General features: G+C 39.7%; 1 protein-coding gene across 2 annotated transcripts; it reads right to left on the reverse strand.

Annotated features, from left to right (window-relative positions):
- Nucleotides 1-2,408: 2,408 nt before the first annotated feature.
- Nucleotides 2,409-16,248, reverse strand: LOC136422408 (putative glycerol kinase 5). Of its 2 annotated transcripts, XM_066410175.1 has the most exons (19): nt 15,904-16,248; nt 14,566-14,659; nt 14,189-14,264; nt 13,637-13,730; nt 13,412-13,501; nt 12,894-12,935; nt 12,083-12,158; nt 11,682-11,743; nt 11,182-11,255; nt 10,566-10,630; nt 10,006-10,128; nt 9,637-9,741; nt 9,296-9,346; nt 8,802-8,845; nt 8,391-8,494; nt 6,665-6,724; nt 6,147-6,280; nt 5,175-5,240; nt 2,409-3,757 (listed from the first exon to the last, which is right to left on the reverse strand). In XM_066410175.1, the coding sequence occupies exons 1-19, from the start codon at nt 16,114-16,116 to the stop codon at nt 3,591-3,593; spliced, it is 1,740 nt and encodes a 579-aa protein (XP_066266272.1). In that variant the 5' UTR covers nt 16,117-16,248; the 3' UTR covers nt 2,409-3,590. The 2 variants fall into 2 exon arrangements, with proteins under 2 accessions (XP_066266272.1, XP_066266273.1); XM_066410176.1 differs by lacking the exon at nt 5,175-5,240.
- Nucleotides 16,249-16,294: the final 46 nt, after the last annotated feature.

A 16,294-nucleotide genomic window follows, 5' to 3' on the forward strand; every position in this document is an offset into this window, starting at 1 on the left:
CACACCTGAAGCACGTTCAAAAATCCACCGCACTTATCAAAAAGAGTAGGGGTCCTTCCCGGTGTGAGTGGTTCAAAAACTACAGTCCTATGGCCGCACATGGGTTCACCCTTAGTAAAAGCCTACGGCTAGTTGGGCAACCCTGGCATGTACATGCTGAACCAATAAATAAATAAGGATGGTATTATTTGGCGAAGGTATGAGGTCGTGGAACTTTAGTTCTTCCTGTATACATGTAACCCACGACCATACAAATATTATGCAACACGAAACATACAAAGGTATACATCAAGGCATGTCTCTGGTATACCAGTAGCCTTGCTTTTCTGGAAGAAAAGTTCTCTTCTTTGAATGACGCAGCACAGAAGTTTGTAACGTTATAACCGTTAATGACTGTGTCAAGTATCCACGCACTTACAAGGGCACGTACATGTAGGCGTTTTTGAAAGTCTGTCACAAAACCCATACGGGCGTGATAACTACTAATGGGACACAAGAGATCTTACCCTTTGTCGAAATTTTCTAACGGTCAAAAAGGAACAAAACAAATTACACTCAAAGAGTGGTATTCATGATCCTACCAATGGGACTGTAACCACTACTAATTGGATATACCAAGTGACACATGTAATTGGTAAAAGGATGAAGCGTACTTTCGTCAAAACATGATGGCTTTTGAGTAGAAGTCGACAATAGAGGACCCTACCAGATCCCCCCCCCCCCCGTGCAGTCAAGTTAAGAAATCGGCTAAAATAGGTTGTATAATTGGCAGGAAGACTGAGCTTGCCTTGGAGTCGGGACATCTGAAAGATACAAGCATTATTGATGCAACCAAAAGTATAGTGGTGACTTTCGTAAGGTCAGCTGCAAACTACACAATAGAAATACAAAACAAATCTAAAAAATCTACTAATACTAAGCCAATATAGGCTAACATGAGTAAATCCGTAATATCATGTTACAATTAGGTGGGCTAATCGTGAGTTTCAGTAGCGTTTCTAATAACGAAGCAATCTTTTCTGCATTGTAAGAGTTGTCCCATCTAAAGATATAGGCAAATGTACTGATATCAGAGGCAAACGCAGTCTCTCTAACAAGCATACGCCCTGTTTTGGCTGACAACATTGTTTTTTTTTTTCAACTTGACCAGAAAATCTGGTAGAGACTTCGTAACCATTTGGTCCTCGGGAGATCCATGCACACTGCTAATATCCGTCGTAAAAGACAACCGCAGATCATACTATCCAAAAACAGCAAAGACCGCGGGCTTGGACAACATATCCTCTCTTTTACAGCGCCGCTAGACACAATGCGTTATCATTTCCTATGACGCACAATGTAATATGACATCAGGTTTCAGGAGATTCGTTGCCAAAAGCAGATTTGAATGAATGAATGGTTTATTAATAATCCATAATTTAATTGAATACACAGGCGTAGCAACTCTCATGATGCGAAAATAGATGTATGAGTAAAAGATTGCAAAAGTATGTTATTAGAAAAAAAATCATGTTAGTCAGGTAGGGCTAATCGTTGTTGTTTTTTTACATATGAACTGCATGTACATGCGTGTGGTGCACCCTGTCAACATTGCCCGCAGATTATTCTATCTTCACGTCACGTACGCATCAGCCTATCGGCCCGGGCGACATTTGGTTGCAACCCGAGGAACTGACGTTTGAACGTCGGTTAGACCTATGCGGGGTAATTCCCTCACGTCACCTCGTCCGGACATGAGGTCCCAGCTTACACCAACTTCAAAAGGATCCTTTGAAGAGTGGGCGGAACATTTATATAACGTGTCAGAGGGGACGTGTAAACATTTCCGTTTTGATTCTGGAACTCTACCATTATTTTGCAGTAGGAATTCTTATATAAGGCCAGCAAGTAGATTCTATGGATGACATCAGCGCGCACATTGATTTTCGCCTGATTTTGGATGACAAATAAATGAATTTCGTTGCCTTTTGGCGATGGTCCACATGACCGAAGAAATAAATAATTTAAATAGGTAGATAAGTCCTGTACGTATGTGGTGGCCTTGAGTGTACTTGTAGAAGTTACGCTAGTGAGGTAGCCATGAGTGTAGTTGTAGAAGTTACACAAGTGAGGTAGCCATGAGTGCAGCTACAGAAGTGAAACTAGAGTCTTTAACCTCCTTGGTTCGGTCCTTGTATTCGTCAATAATAAAGTCATCTTAAGTGTAGTTGTAGAAGTGACGCTAGTGGGGTATCTTTTAGTAAAGTTGACAGTAGTGTGGTATGCTTATCTAGGGGTTCGAACCCAAACCTTTAGATTTTAGGTCAACTACCCTAACCACATGGCCACTGTGACAATAGCGTGCCTTGATTTATTGCAGGTGGTCCTTGAACTTCCAATCAGTGATCACACTTAATTCTTCCATATACTAGACAGGCTAACAAAAAATAGCCGCTTTAGCACCTTTATTTCTCCATCCATACAATATGTTGCAGCTGCTAGTGCTATGTACAATGCACGGCTCACAGAAGGCACCAGTTTGGTGTTATAATTTTAAAAAGCGCAGGTTGTGTTATGACCAGATATAGACCATTTTTTCAAATACAACATGACCTTCGTGAATTACGAATAACATAACTTAAAATGTCAAAGAATCTAAAGACAACACAAAATGAAAATGCTACCATGAGACCAGCCCCCATTAAATTATAGACGTTAGGATCCCACATTGCACCTAAAGCTGGTATCTCACTGGACTGCGCACATTGTGAAAGGTATTCGTAAAATGTAAAAGAAACCGTGGCCAAAGTTAATGAAATTACAGTTTAACTTCACACAGTGAACAATGCACTGGCCTATGGTGTAGTGGTTAGCATCACAATTAGACATTGCAATGGAACATTTATTTTGATAAAAATACTTCTTGATTTGTTTTAAATATACATTTTCATGTAAATGTAACAGCCCTTGTTTAGTTATTCATTATTCAGAATTTAGTATGTAATGATCCATTTTATTAGAATGTTATTCCTGTCATTAACTCATCACAAAAGTTTGGAAAGTTGATTTTGGTCGATCATACCATACGTGAATCAATTTGCATTACATTATGTATTATTGGAAATGTTATTTATTGCCCTTAACAACGATATTGTTTGATCGAACATTCATGGTTTGAATACAAGGGCTACTTATGTGAGTACATGTGGGTAGCAAAAAGTGCCGAAATTTCAGTTGATAATATGTCCCTGTAAATAAATTGTAGTACATAAGTTATATATTGCATTTATATTGCAATCGGTCAACCTAGAGGATATATATTTCATTTTTATTGCAATCAGTCAATCTAGCTTGGTAGGCTGGTATCTATTATAGCTCTGTAAATTTTGAATAGTATAGCAGGCTTTTGAACCTTACCTTTTCGTTTCTTTTAAAAAGACTAAAATCTTTCTTCAATAGATGTAAAAATGTTTCAGCCTGGGTGCCATCCGATTACTACTGGGGTTCCTACACTGATTTTTTCAAGGCGGCGAGTGTAGAAACCCCAATAGTAATCGGACAGCACCCAGATGTTTGGCCCCGTATTTGACTGGTGGTAAATGTTAATGTGTTCATTCGTTCTTTGCTGGATACCAGTACAGGGATCTCTTCACTGCCCTTTCCCACTGTTCCACTAGGGGGCGGTATTTTTCCCAGATGCCCTCAGACACAGGACGAGGTTGGAAGACCTTCTCTGAAGACTGTAGATCTTTCAGTTCTTCCTTGTTTTTCCACACACCTGCATCAACAATAACTACTTGTTAGACCTATGCTGACTGGTTAAGTCCCTTTCCCATAGTACCACAGCCTCCTAACCTTTTCTAGACCATGGTTAGAAGTTTAGCCACTGTCACACATAGCCGGCCATGGCCTCCCAACCTTCTCCAGACCATGGTTGGGAGTCAGTTGGCAAGGTTGGGAGTTGCTTGGCAGAGATGTCTGGCAAGGCTGCTATGAATACTATCAGAGGAGCAAACTGGAGCTGGACTGTGAAGTGAAGTGGTGTTATCATGCTGTGGATATGTTAGTGAAAATGAATCTGTAACATACAACAAACATCTGTATCTGTATCGCCGGCATACCCGCCCTTCGGCGTAACACACCAGCTTCGCAGACATGCAGCATGGCAGCAGCTGGTTATATTACACCGAATGACCTGTCACATCTAACCTTTGCAAATCTATTATAACTGCATGCGTTGAGGATGCCTCTACAGTACTTGACGATAACAAGTTCCACTCTAAGATAGTTCTCTTCCATGCATGCATGCCACCTTCTACTACTACAGCCTTCACCAAAATTGGGTCAAAGGCAAGGGTTTGTAGCCTGGTATCCATCCTATCCTAGCTCAAGTTTGCCACTCTGATCTCATTCCAGCAGAATAGTCTGGTTAATGGATAAATGATTGGCATTTGAATATTCACCTGAAATGTAGGTGAGAGGCTCCGAGTCACTCGATTCTCATGACAGCATAGTAACAGGGTTCAAACAGGCATTTGGAAGTTTGAACCCCATTACACTGTTTCTGAGAAGTGTTCCGTTCCCGAAATAATGCACATGTTAAAAATGGGAACGGGGCAAGACTATTCTGCGTGGAAGCGATCGTTGGAGCCAGCTGGAGCTAGAATAGATTCCAGGCTAAGGATTAGTAGTACACTCCTGTACTGTTCTATGATTCTAAATGCAATTTACCTTTGCACCAGTTAATTGCGAACCTACAAACCCATCACAAAGGGATGGATGTTCTGGGTTGGGTGGGATGTGGGTTAAGCTGGTATCTCATTGGACTGTGCCAAATTGCGCTAGAAAATTGTGTCAACTTTGCTAAATTTTTCAAATTTTCCATTTCCACTCACATGTGACCCATGGGTAGAATATATGAATATCACATTTCTCAGTTTCAGCTCCAAATCAGATACTAGTAATCTCAGTGTTGCCACTGAATTAAAAACAAATGTACAATGTACAATGATTAAGACTCATCAAAAAGAATTTTGCACTGAAAGGGCCATTTTGTGCCCATTTGCGCCATTTTGCCAATTGTGATTTTTTTTTTAATCTATAAAAAAAAAGTAATTTCAGGCAACGAATTGGCACCGGTCCATGCAGTGAGATACTTCAGGGTGGAGTTGTGACTAAATAATGTACGATCAGACCTATCTGGACATGGTTGTTGATCCCATCTTTGAGCCTTCTGAGTTCTTCCTTATCCTTCCAAATGCCTGGATTCGTCAGGGGCAGTATGGTAGGGGCAAGTACACAACAAACAAATTTTTTACACATCATTACAATATCTTAGGGCATGAGTCTGAAAACCACCACCATGATATTATGTTTGCCAGGTACATATAGAATATTCCGAATCACCCAAGGCCCAAGGCGGAATAAACCACGTTGTATTTTATTTAACATGTCATACCCATCCTGCTCCAGAAGTTGAGAAAATTTGATGTCCACGAACAAAAAATTGTAACAACCAGTTCCAACGTATGAATCCAGTATTCAAATTTTTGACAGCAAAGCACTCGGTACACTCAAAATACATTCTAAATATTCTGTGGAAGCAAAAGTGGAAGCCTGGGTGATAATTTGGGGTCCGGAACACCTGTATCAAACTTTTTTGTGGCCCAGGTATGACATTTTTTTACATATGGTAAGTTTGACACAATGGCCAAAGCATTGATGGCATGAAGGTAGATTGTTCAACAGCTATAATGTACATGTACATTCAATTTGAGGTATACATAACTTTTAAAACGGATGTTACACATGCATTCATAGGGTCTTAATTCATTAAGTCAATGTACAAAAAAGTGGCCAAAATACTTCTTGATCATCCAACACACTTGTATTCCATTCATTCATTCATTTATTCATTCGATCAATTGATATACTGTAAGTCTTGAAATGTTCGCATTAATTTTTTCCTGTGGTTTTTCCAATGACCTCTCCGATGCAAATTCATGACACTGCAAATATGCCATTCCAATGAATGAATTACTACTGCACTACAGAATTGCTTCAACTGCAACCTTAAAACACACTGAGAAAAACTCCTTTCCCATTCTACTGTGAAATTTAGTCCCAAAGAAAATAACTGAATTTACAGTAAAGTACAATGTACGTACCAACAGCAAGCCCTGCCAGAAAGGCGGCACCCAGACTGGACATGTCCACATGTTTGGGCCTGGTGATCGTCCGGTTCAAGAGGTCAGCAGTCAGCTGCATCACAAAACTGTTGTTGGAGACCCCACCATCAGCTCTAGGATCACAAAACAAAACTGCTGTTAGAGATCCTATGATGAACTCTTCTATAGGGAAACCACAAAAAACTGCTGATCAAGACCCAACAGTCAGCTGAATAAGCAGAGAACCAAAGAAAGCTGCTGTTGGATACCCCAAAGTCAGCTTAGTAAAAAGCAGAAAAATAAACTGCTGTTGGATACCTCATGATGAACTCTTCTGTAGAAAACCACATAAAACTACTGTTTGGAGACCCGATCTTCACTACTGTTAAAAGGGAACCACAAAAACTGCATATCAGCTATGAAATTATAAAACTTAACAAATCTACTACAAAGAATGATTCAAACTATTCACATTTGTCTGTTAACGCAAAAAGGGAAATAAGACAACTACAACTTACCTGATGTATGTAATTGGTATTTTTGTTTCGTTCAGCATGGTTTCATAAAGTTGCTTGTTTCTAAAAAACAAAGAGAGTGAAAAATGTCTTTAAAGTATAAATTGCATGCTGCATTTGCTTGCCAATTCTCGCTTTCTCATTTTTCTTCTTTCACCTATATCTGCACAACATTGCAATCTTACTATCGTTATGGGTTTAAGTAACAAGATCAAAATCAAACAAGAGTCTTAGGACCCAAAATCTCCATGAAACTTTTTTTATTATTAAACCAGTTCCCCCCATTCTATATCGCTCAATGGTATGACCCCCGGCCACCTGCAGCTGTCGGGGGCTCAGGTTCCACAGTGACCCACTTTCACTAACAGCTGTTAGAAGTGCCACAATGGCCAACACTGCAAATATAGATTTTCCCATTACTTAGGCAAATTAAGTCCAATTTGCATAATTTGCACTTCATTGTATACATCCCTCTCTAAGCTACCTGCCAAGTAAATAACATGAAAATCTGTCGCTCCTTTCTTCAGTTATTCTCCTTTGAAGATTTTGACAAATACGCCATTACAGTCCCAGTGACACATACCAGAGGGTCCAAAATCGACCTTGACCTTTCTCCTCCCCACACCTACCCACATAACAAATATCATTACAATTCATCTACACGTTCTATAGTTATGCTGATTTTACGCATCCGGTGACACATACATACACACACGGTGACACATTCATACACACACGCGCACACACACGCAAACACACTAACTTTGCATGATTTGCACTTCAGTTGGTACATCTCTGTCCAACCTACCTGCGTACCAAATAACATGAAAATCTGTTGTTCCTTTCTTCAGTTATTCCCCTTTAGAACATTTTTACAAAAAGGCCATTGCAGTTCCATGGACACAAACCAGGGGGCCCAAAATTGACCTTGACCATTCTCCTCCCAGCGCATACCCACATACCAAATATCATTACAATCCATCTACACGTTCTACAGTTATGCTGACTTTAAGCATCCGACGACACACATGCAAACGATTTACCTCCTTACTTATGCAAATTCGGTCTCATTTGCATAGTTTGCACTTAAGTGTGTACAACTTGGTCTAGCCTACATGTACCTGTGTACCAAAGAACATGACGATCTGTCGATCCACTCTTCAGTTCTTCTACATTGAAGATTTTAACAAATATGCCATTGCAGTTCCAGTCACACATGCCAGGGGGCCCAAAATCGACCTTGGCCTTCCTCCTCTTAACACCCACCCACATACCAAAAATCATTACAATCCATGTACAGGTTCTACAGTTATGGTGACTTAAAGCGCCCGGTGATACATACATACACACAAACACCAAACGCAAGCAAAACAGTATCTCCATGAAAAAGCCTTTTTTCATGGAGATAAAAATAATATTTGTCAAGATACAATGGCAAGATATAACATTAGTAAACAATGGAAAAACATAGACAATGCATGTGCCATACTGGTCACATGTTTATCAGATATGAAGCTATTACATTTATTTTGTAATCTCTAAGTAGATGTAGGGTTCATCTGAGTGTTTTACAAATGTGATGGGATAGCCTGAGTGTCATCCTAATTAGTTTACCAGGACTGCTATATTTTCCTCTCACCAACAACAAAATCATGTGTAAAACACTGAACCAAACCCTACATCTGCTTGGAGATCAATTATTTTGTGATTAACTATTTCCTACATGTACCTGAAGACCAGAGACTCCAACAGAGCCCTGAGCATGTGAGCCTTGGTGGTGGTGGAGGAAAGGCCCAGAAACAAGGAGCAGGCGCGAGGGTCGTTTACTGGGGCCTAAAACACAACATGCGATGAGCCATGGAAAGAAGATGATTCTACGGAAGTCTTCCATTTGTACAGCTTATATAAACCGATCCCAACTGTCAATCACAACAATAATTTGAAGTTCAACCAATGATAGCATGGCAATTAGCAGTTTGACCAATGAGAGAGTGGCTGCATGCCTATCATGATATCTGCTGCATTTTCATGTTTTTATTCCGCGTAATGAACCTCTACTATGTACATTTCCAGAGTGGTTTATTGAAATTAATGGTGATTATTGAAGATGATGGCGAATTTCATCAACTTGCTGACTTACCTGAATGCCGTTGAAGGCAGGAACAAAATACACCCCATTGGAATCTGAGTGACAGAAAATTATGCACTTATTTCAATGTCTGTAAGTGTTTCTCTAAAAAGATTACAATGCGACAAATGTAACATCAATACAACCCCCCGTAAAAATTTCCAAATTGTTATTCAATTTACTTGTCATCAGAATATGTGTGCTTTATTTGATTGATCATAATTTACTTACTGATTTTACATACTCAACATCCAGCAAGTAACCAATAAGATGAGCAGGGAAAAAATCATAGACCCAAGAGGGGGCTTAAATATTGTTCTGTCAATGTTTATGAATCTGAGATATCATTAAAAAAACTGTCACCAAAAGAGCATGTCTACAGGTCTATATATGTGCATATATAGTCTCTGTGCACGCAAAATTAGAAAACATATACATGTTGTAGGTTGGCACGAAAAAACCATGCAATAGTTTCTTGTGAAACAAAATGTATATTAAAACCTCACCATCTACAGACTCAGCTATCTCATCTGTTTCAGTATAATCCTCAAAAAGACCTGTCAAAAAGAAGCAACCATAGATTAAAATCAAGTTTTGCTTCAGAAATGTCCTTGGTGCTGAAGACCGTCTCCAAACACAAACACACCTGTCCTTGGTGCTTAACACCATCCACACACAAGTAAACACACCAATCCTTGGTGCTGAACACCCTCCACACACAGATAATCACACCTGTCCTTGGTGCTGAACACCATCCACACACAGGTCAACACACTTGTCCTTGGTGCTTAACAACATCAACAGGTAAAAGAATTATCACAAAATTGATTGAAACAGTATAACCTACCAATGGACCTGGCCCAGTCTATAGCGGTTCCTGTGTCACTGGCGCTCCCCTCGGCCAGGAAGACAATCTCATCACCTATCTTCCAGCCAATCAATGGGTACAAACCTAGTCGGTGGGAAAAACAGAGTTGCAGTTTCATCTTAGATACTGTAAAAGTTAGATAGATAGTATTACTCAATAATAGTACTTCTCTTCTCCACAAGTTCCGAAGAGAACTCCATTTCTTGTCTGCTCACAGATAATACAACACAAACGTAGGATAGTCGCGACACCATTATGATGGTAGCGGAACAGCTTAAATTGTTTCACCTACCTGATGAAACAGAAAAAACTACCAACAAAAAAAATATTTAATAACAAGACTGTTACCTGCCATGGAGGTATGTGGGTTACGACCAACATTCATGTCCATGAAGGTCCCAGTACCCATGGTGCACTTCACATCCCCGGGCTCGAAGCAGCACTCACCAAACATGGCCGCCTGTTGGTCCGCTACCTGTCACAAAAATCGATTGAATCAAGCTACAAGCACATCTAGTCATGCATTAAATGTGATAATTCTAGGAGTAACACATGTCATGGTGGATTTGTGGTTAGGGTTGTTGACAAAGAATCTAAAGGTTCTGGGTTCGAATCCCTGAGCAGGTCCGAATGAGTACTAGCTTTGGTTAGAGACGGATGGATGGGATGTAAAGCTGGAAGTCATGTGTTTGAGGAGCGCCACATCTCAAGCACGTCAAAAAAACACCAATTTTATTGAAAAGGTAGGAGTCCATCCCGGTGTGAGCGGATCAAACCTTACAGACGGTCTAATCATCTTGCATTTGATGCACAAAACTGGTGTGTTAGGCTTCAAGGGAGTTAATTTACCAGTTAGGTGAGCAAACAAATAAACTAACAAACAAACAGACAAACACACGTCGGACCACCTACCAAACTAGCGATGGGTATAGGAGCACCAAACCACTTAGTTTCACAGACTCCATGGATCTTACTAGAAGAAGAAGGAAAAGGATGATACTATAGAGTCTACATGGTGACTGGATCATACTTTACCACAGGCAATACAAATGGTGACATGAACAAAAGGCCTAGGAAAAAGAATATGGGGTTTTTGCTTACCCAAACAATCCTAACAAAAAGGTTTCTGGGATTGACCTTTAGCAACCACCATCCACACAGGTAAACATGTCATAAGCACACCTGTCCCTGGTGCTGAACACCATCCACACACATGTTAACATACCTGTCCTTGGTGCTGAACACCATCCACACATGTTAACATACCTGTCCTTGGTGCTGAACACCATCCACACACATGTTAATATACCTGTCCCTGGTGCTGAACACCATCCACACACATGTTAACATACCTGACCTTGGTGCTGAACACCATCCACACACATGTTAACACACCTGTCCCTGGTGCTGAACCTGTGTTGTGCCTGTCCTTGGTGCTGATCATGAACACCACCCACACATACTATTCCTGGTACTAGCTTTGACCAATATAATATCAAGTAATGATAATATGTAGTGATATACCTGGTGTCCTCCACTGGAGGAAATATTGAGATTGGTACACTCAACAAGTTGCAGAAAAATTGGTTCCATTGTCTCTGAAATAAATCAAAAATGTGTTTATCACACCGGATTGCTGATAGCAAAAGAGAAATTTTAATAAAATCACGGCTGATTTGCTGTGGTCATATTTCTGTGAATGCTAAATTTACTGCATTGCAATATACAAAATGTGTATCATTGGAAAGATTGATTAGTGCCCTTTATAATGATATTCTGCTTGTTGTGATTGTACATTCATGGGTTGAGCACCGAGGCTACTTATGTTCCAAAACTTTCTCTTGATCATTATGTATGTTATTTTACTATGATTAGCATTATGTATATATAATATGTATATATATATAATTGGAGATTTCATAAGTGTAGATAAAGTAACGATAGTTAATTTGTCATGATCATATTTCTTAACAACAAGAACCATGAATGACTACACAAGAGTTGTGCCAGTAACTTGAACCTACTATGTATGGATCAAACAGTCCTGTTGAACTGGCGCATGAATAGTCAGTAGCATAGACCTGACCTGAAAATAGAAGATTCAAAATGCTCATGGTTATATTCTAAAGATTTATCTCACAATAATAGTTACTACAAACAGATACAAAGGAATTTTTCCTGACCTGTCCTTGGTGCTGAACACAAGCCACACACATGTTTGAGGAAAGAGCCACACCTCGAACGCATTAAAAATCCCAGCACACTTTTCAAAGAGAGTAGGACTCCAACCTAACGTGTGGTGGATCAAACCTGTCAGTGCGGTCTTACATAGCTTGTACTTATTGTACAAAACGGGTGTGTTATGCCTAATGACGGTTTACTGGTTATACGAAACAAGCAAACAAACAAACAAACTGTGCCTCACCTCCTGTCAGTTTCCATAACAGCCAGGTGTCGACAGTTCCAAATGAGACCAGACCGTTAAAGGCACGTCTTCTCAACTGCAGACACAAGAAAACAGCTGCTACAGAAATCACTTCTTTTCAATTCATTCAGATATGGTTAAAGAAGCGTACTGTAGAATCTGACCAATCCAAACATTAAAACAAAGTCACTGTTTTTGTTCATTTTTCTGCATCATAAGTTGAATCTATCTTATTTTACTGCACAGAGCATAAATGTGACTTTGTTGTGTCATGAGAAAGTCTCAAAATATGCCCGATTCCCATTGCTGGGGAGTTTTCATTAGGCTTCCTAAAACTAGAGGGACTCACGCAGCTTACTTTGAATTCATGTTTTTTCATTCATCAAACCTTGACGTGTGAAAAAATGATGCGAATATGTCACAAAGTAGTTGCAAATGTCAATCTGAATAGAGATTCTTTAAAGAATCTTCTTTTAAGAATCTCTACTCAGAATGAGTCAGATTGACATTTGCAACTAATTTGTAACATATTCAAAAATCAGCATGTTTGCATTTTTGGAGCAAACATTCTATAATATGCCCATCTAAATACTGGAAAATACAACATGCATTGCTTATAGTTGTTTATTCATCTATATCTATTTCTGTTTCCTTTAGGAGGCCTGCATACTCTTTTACCTAGAGGGCAATCAGCCATTTCAATTCCACATTTAGATTTGTACCCAGACCACTCAAGCCCAAGGTAGCGTGTAATCGGTGCATTCCATGAATAGTGTAATGGATGTCTAGCATGAAGGAAAATTTGTCTTACTGTGAGGTTATTTTGCAGCATCCACATGACTTTCATGGTTATCTGAAAATGATTCAAATATGATTACAAATAGTACATGTACATTTAGGTAGAGGTAAAGGACAAATAGTCTTTTTGAGGCTGTAGTGATAGTGGGTTGATTAGGGCATGGTATTGGAAGGCGGAGCTCATCCCTCTTATTCTTTCACCCTTTACCTGACCCCAACTGAAGTCGGGCTCCATTTCGGGTACCAAAATCTGATAAACAGGAGAAAAGGAGACAACAACATGTCAACACTAGATTTCTTTCTGCAATACCTTAGAAAGCCACTGGGAGGCATCGGCATCAAACTTGACCTGTGCTTTCCAAACCACTACCCACATACCAAATATCATAAGGATCCATCCACAACTTTAATCTTGAGTTATGCTGTCCACAAACACACAAATGGCACCAAAAAACTTCTTGGCAAAGTTAACTACGTACACAGTGCTGAAAATCTAAGTTCTTAGATAACGTAGATGTATGTGTAACTCACTTGTTGGGGGGCGAACTTCAGTACATTAGCTGCCAAAAACCGTTTACTTCTGGACATGTAGTACAACAAGCCTCCACCACTGTGAAGTGCCTGAAGAAAGTAATGCATTTTCATTAACCTAACATATGAATCATACACTTAGCATTCCTTTATGAGTATGAACTCCCAATAGAATAAAATTAGATAAAATCGATATTACAGAACAGAAGACAGATAAATAACTACCTTCATTGTTAAAGAGTTGTTCCATGTGTCCACAAGTTCTGAACCCCTCAAGTCCTGCCATGTCAGGAAGTTATGGTACAGTTCTCCAGTCTCTCTGTATAGAAAAGGGGGATATAGACAAAGTATCATAATGATGTTGGTAATATTCAGCATATTAACAGCGAAAAAGTTTCCTTGTTTCATTCATTTGTTCATTTGCTCATTTGTTCATTCATTCATTCATTCATTCATCCATCTGCAGCATTTTTATCTCTAAAGGTGGCGAAGAAAAAGAAACACAGAAGGACATGGAAAATGCCTCAGATATACTGTAAACCTTAATAAGTTTGAGGTGATTTTATTATTGCAGTTTTGCAGTGACCTCTCACCATGAAATCATAACACTGCGAATACATGTTTCGTATTACAACAGAATTGTTTCATCAGCAAATACCAAATGCTGTGACAACCTCCTCTCCCTTTCTAAAATGAAGTCCTGCAAAAATTAATCAATTTACAGTATACTTAGAACACTGAGCCGAACCCTACATCTGCTTGGAGATTGTCTCTCACCTGTCCCACATGGTGAAGGTGCACCTCTGTGTGGAGATCCCCATCCCTGCCACCTGGCCAGCTGTCAGGCCCGCAGCTGTGAAGGTGCAAGTGTGACAAGCAGGAAATAGAAGAAAGAAGAAAAAGAACTTTATTGCATGACAATTGTAACAGGTACAAACTACTACAGTGTATGGCAAGTGGCACTTACAACATAGTTAAACTATAGTAATATCTAACAATTTTAAATAACTATTCTAATTTCTGAATGGCAGTAGAGAAAATGGGAAATTCTAAGGCAAAATTAGAGGGCAAAATTACTGTCAGACAGGTCACAGTTGAAGACTGTGGCCACATGTGACCTTTGTCACAGTATACGTAGTGTCCATGACACTAACCTCTTATGGCCTCATTGATGACATCTACAAAGTCTGTCCACAGGACCTGTGGGTCCATCTCTACCCAACCAGGCTGGGGGTGGAGTAGGTGGACCTGCATGGGGGGATAAGAACAAGATTCTATTACATGTTCCTGTGTGCGTGTGTATTAGTGTGTGTGTGTGTGTGTGTGTTTGTTTGTTTGTAAATTGCATACAATCAAAAGAGCCTCATGGCAAAACACACCAGCTTTGCACTGAACAGTACAAGTTGCATATCCAGACAGAATTCTTTGATCCACAAGGTTTGGAACTGTATAATGCAACAATAGGATATCTTATTCCATTTCATGTCATCTTATTTCAAATTTTAAGCTAAAAACTCCCACCCAAATCTTTAATCCCTTGGGAGTCAGCTTGGGTGTCAGTATATATTCCCAAGGGACCTTAAGTTCAAACCAAAAATTCAGGAAACAGATGTAAAATCATATCATGGGGTAACATTTTCCCGACAAAAATTTTTGTAGTGCACATTTTCTGACATATTTCATGAACTTTGTTTTTTCACGCATATGTTTTTCACACACAAATTGTTCACACAGAGAAAACTTCAACCCTCTGAAATAGGGAAAGGCCCTGATGAATTGGCCTGGTGACAAATACTAGGGTGCAACCAACGTGGCAACCTTTATCTGAGGGAAAGAGGCATGGAGATATTTACACAAAGCAGCAGCTTATCTTTTCAGTCTTTTGTTGACAGAGAAGGCAGCTGACTGTCAGAAATTCCTGCAATGAGAGTCTGTATGTCTTTACCATGAGGCGTAGTGAGCAATTCTAATTCACCGTTAAGCATAGCTGGACCACACTCATTCAACATTAAACGTTGTCGGTAAAACATTTGTGAAGCGTTATTGGTCGTTTTAATTCTACAACGCACATCATTTGTTATCCTCAATTGTACGTTAAGTGTTATTGACAAAATCATTCAAACCGCAAAGTTGAAAGTCTGTTATGCTGGTATTCAGTATTCACAGACTAGTTTTGTCAGGCACCCCATGAATACAAATTACAATGGAACAATCTAAAGACATTATATAGGAATGTCCTTGAACAAATTCCAATGAAATTATTCGCTAAACCTTTTGAAAGAAAAAGTCAATTTACCATTCGTTAAGCTTTGCCGGGCCTCCTAAATTTACCGTTAAAGTGTTGACAGGACCCAACATGCAGATCACCCTTCTGTATTAGCCTGGAAATCTTTTCAATCTACCAGCCCAACATCTGCTTGGAGATAGTCTATAAAACAATCGTTCTTGACGTTACGTTATGTTTCTTCAGTCTATCAGATGATAATTTGTACCTTCTTGCTGCTGGAGCCCTTGACGTTGGCGAGTTTATCGTACACATGACAGCGTAACGTCGACGTGCCCACGTCCACCGCCACTATGTACTGATCCCGCGGGCCGTTCTGCGACTGGTCCCGCGGACTGCTCTGCGGCGGCACGGCGGCTGAAGAATCGCCGGCTGAAAGGTTGGCATCTTCCTCGGAAGCCTCCTTTGCATCATCGGACATCTTCAAGAAGTTTCACAAGGAAGCAATCGTTTAATATAAGGATTTATAACAAGAAATCATCCTGCTATCTGGACCAAAGTACACATGTTTCTGACCTTTAACTTCTAACCTTTGACTTTTATGAAGCGTCTCTCCTTTATATTTTGTAAGTGCCTGTATTTTTACAAATCGCTAAATG

Source organism: Branchiostoma lanceolatum, chromosome 17 (genome assembly GCF_035083965.1).
Source record: "Branchiostoma lanceolatum isolate klBraLanc5 chromosome 17, klBraLanc5.hap2, whole genome shotgun sequence".
Lineage (NCBI taxonomy): Eukaryota > Metazoa > Chordata > Leptocardii > Amphioxiformes > Branchiostomatidae > Branchiostoma > Branchiostoma lanceolatum.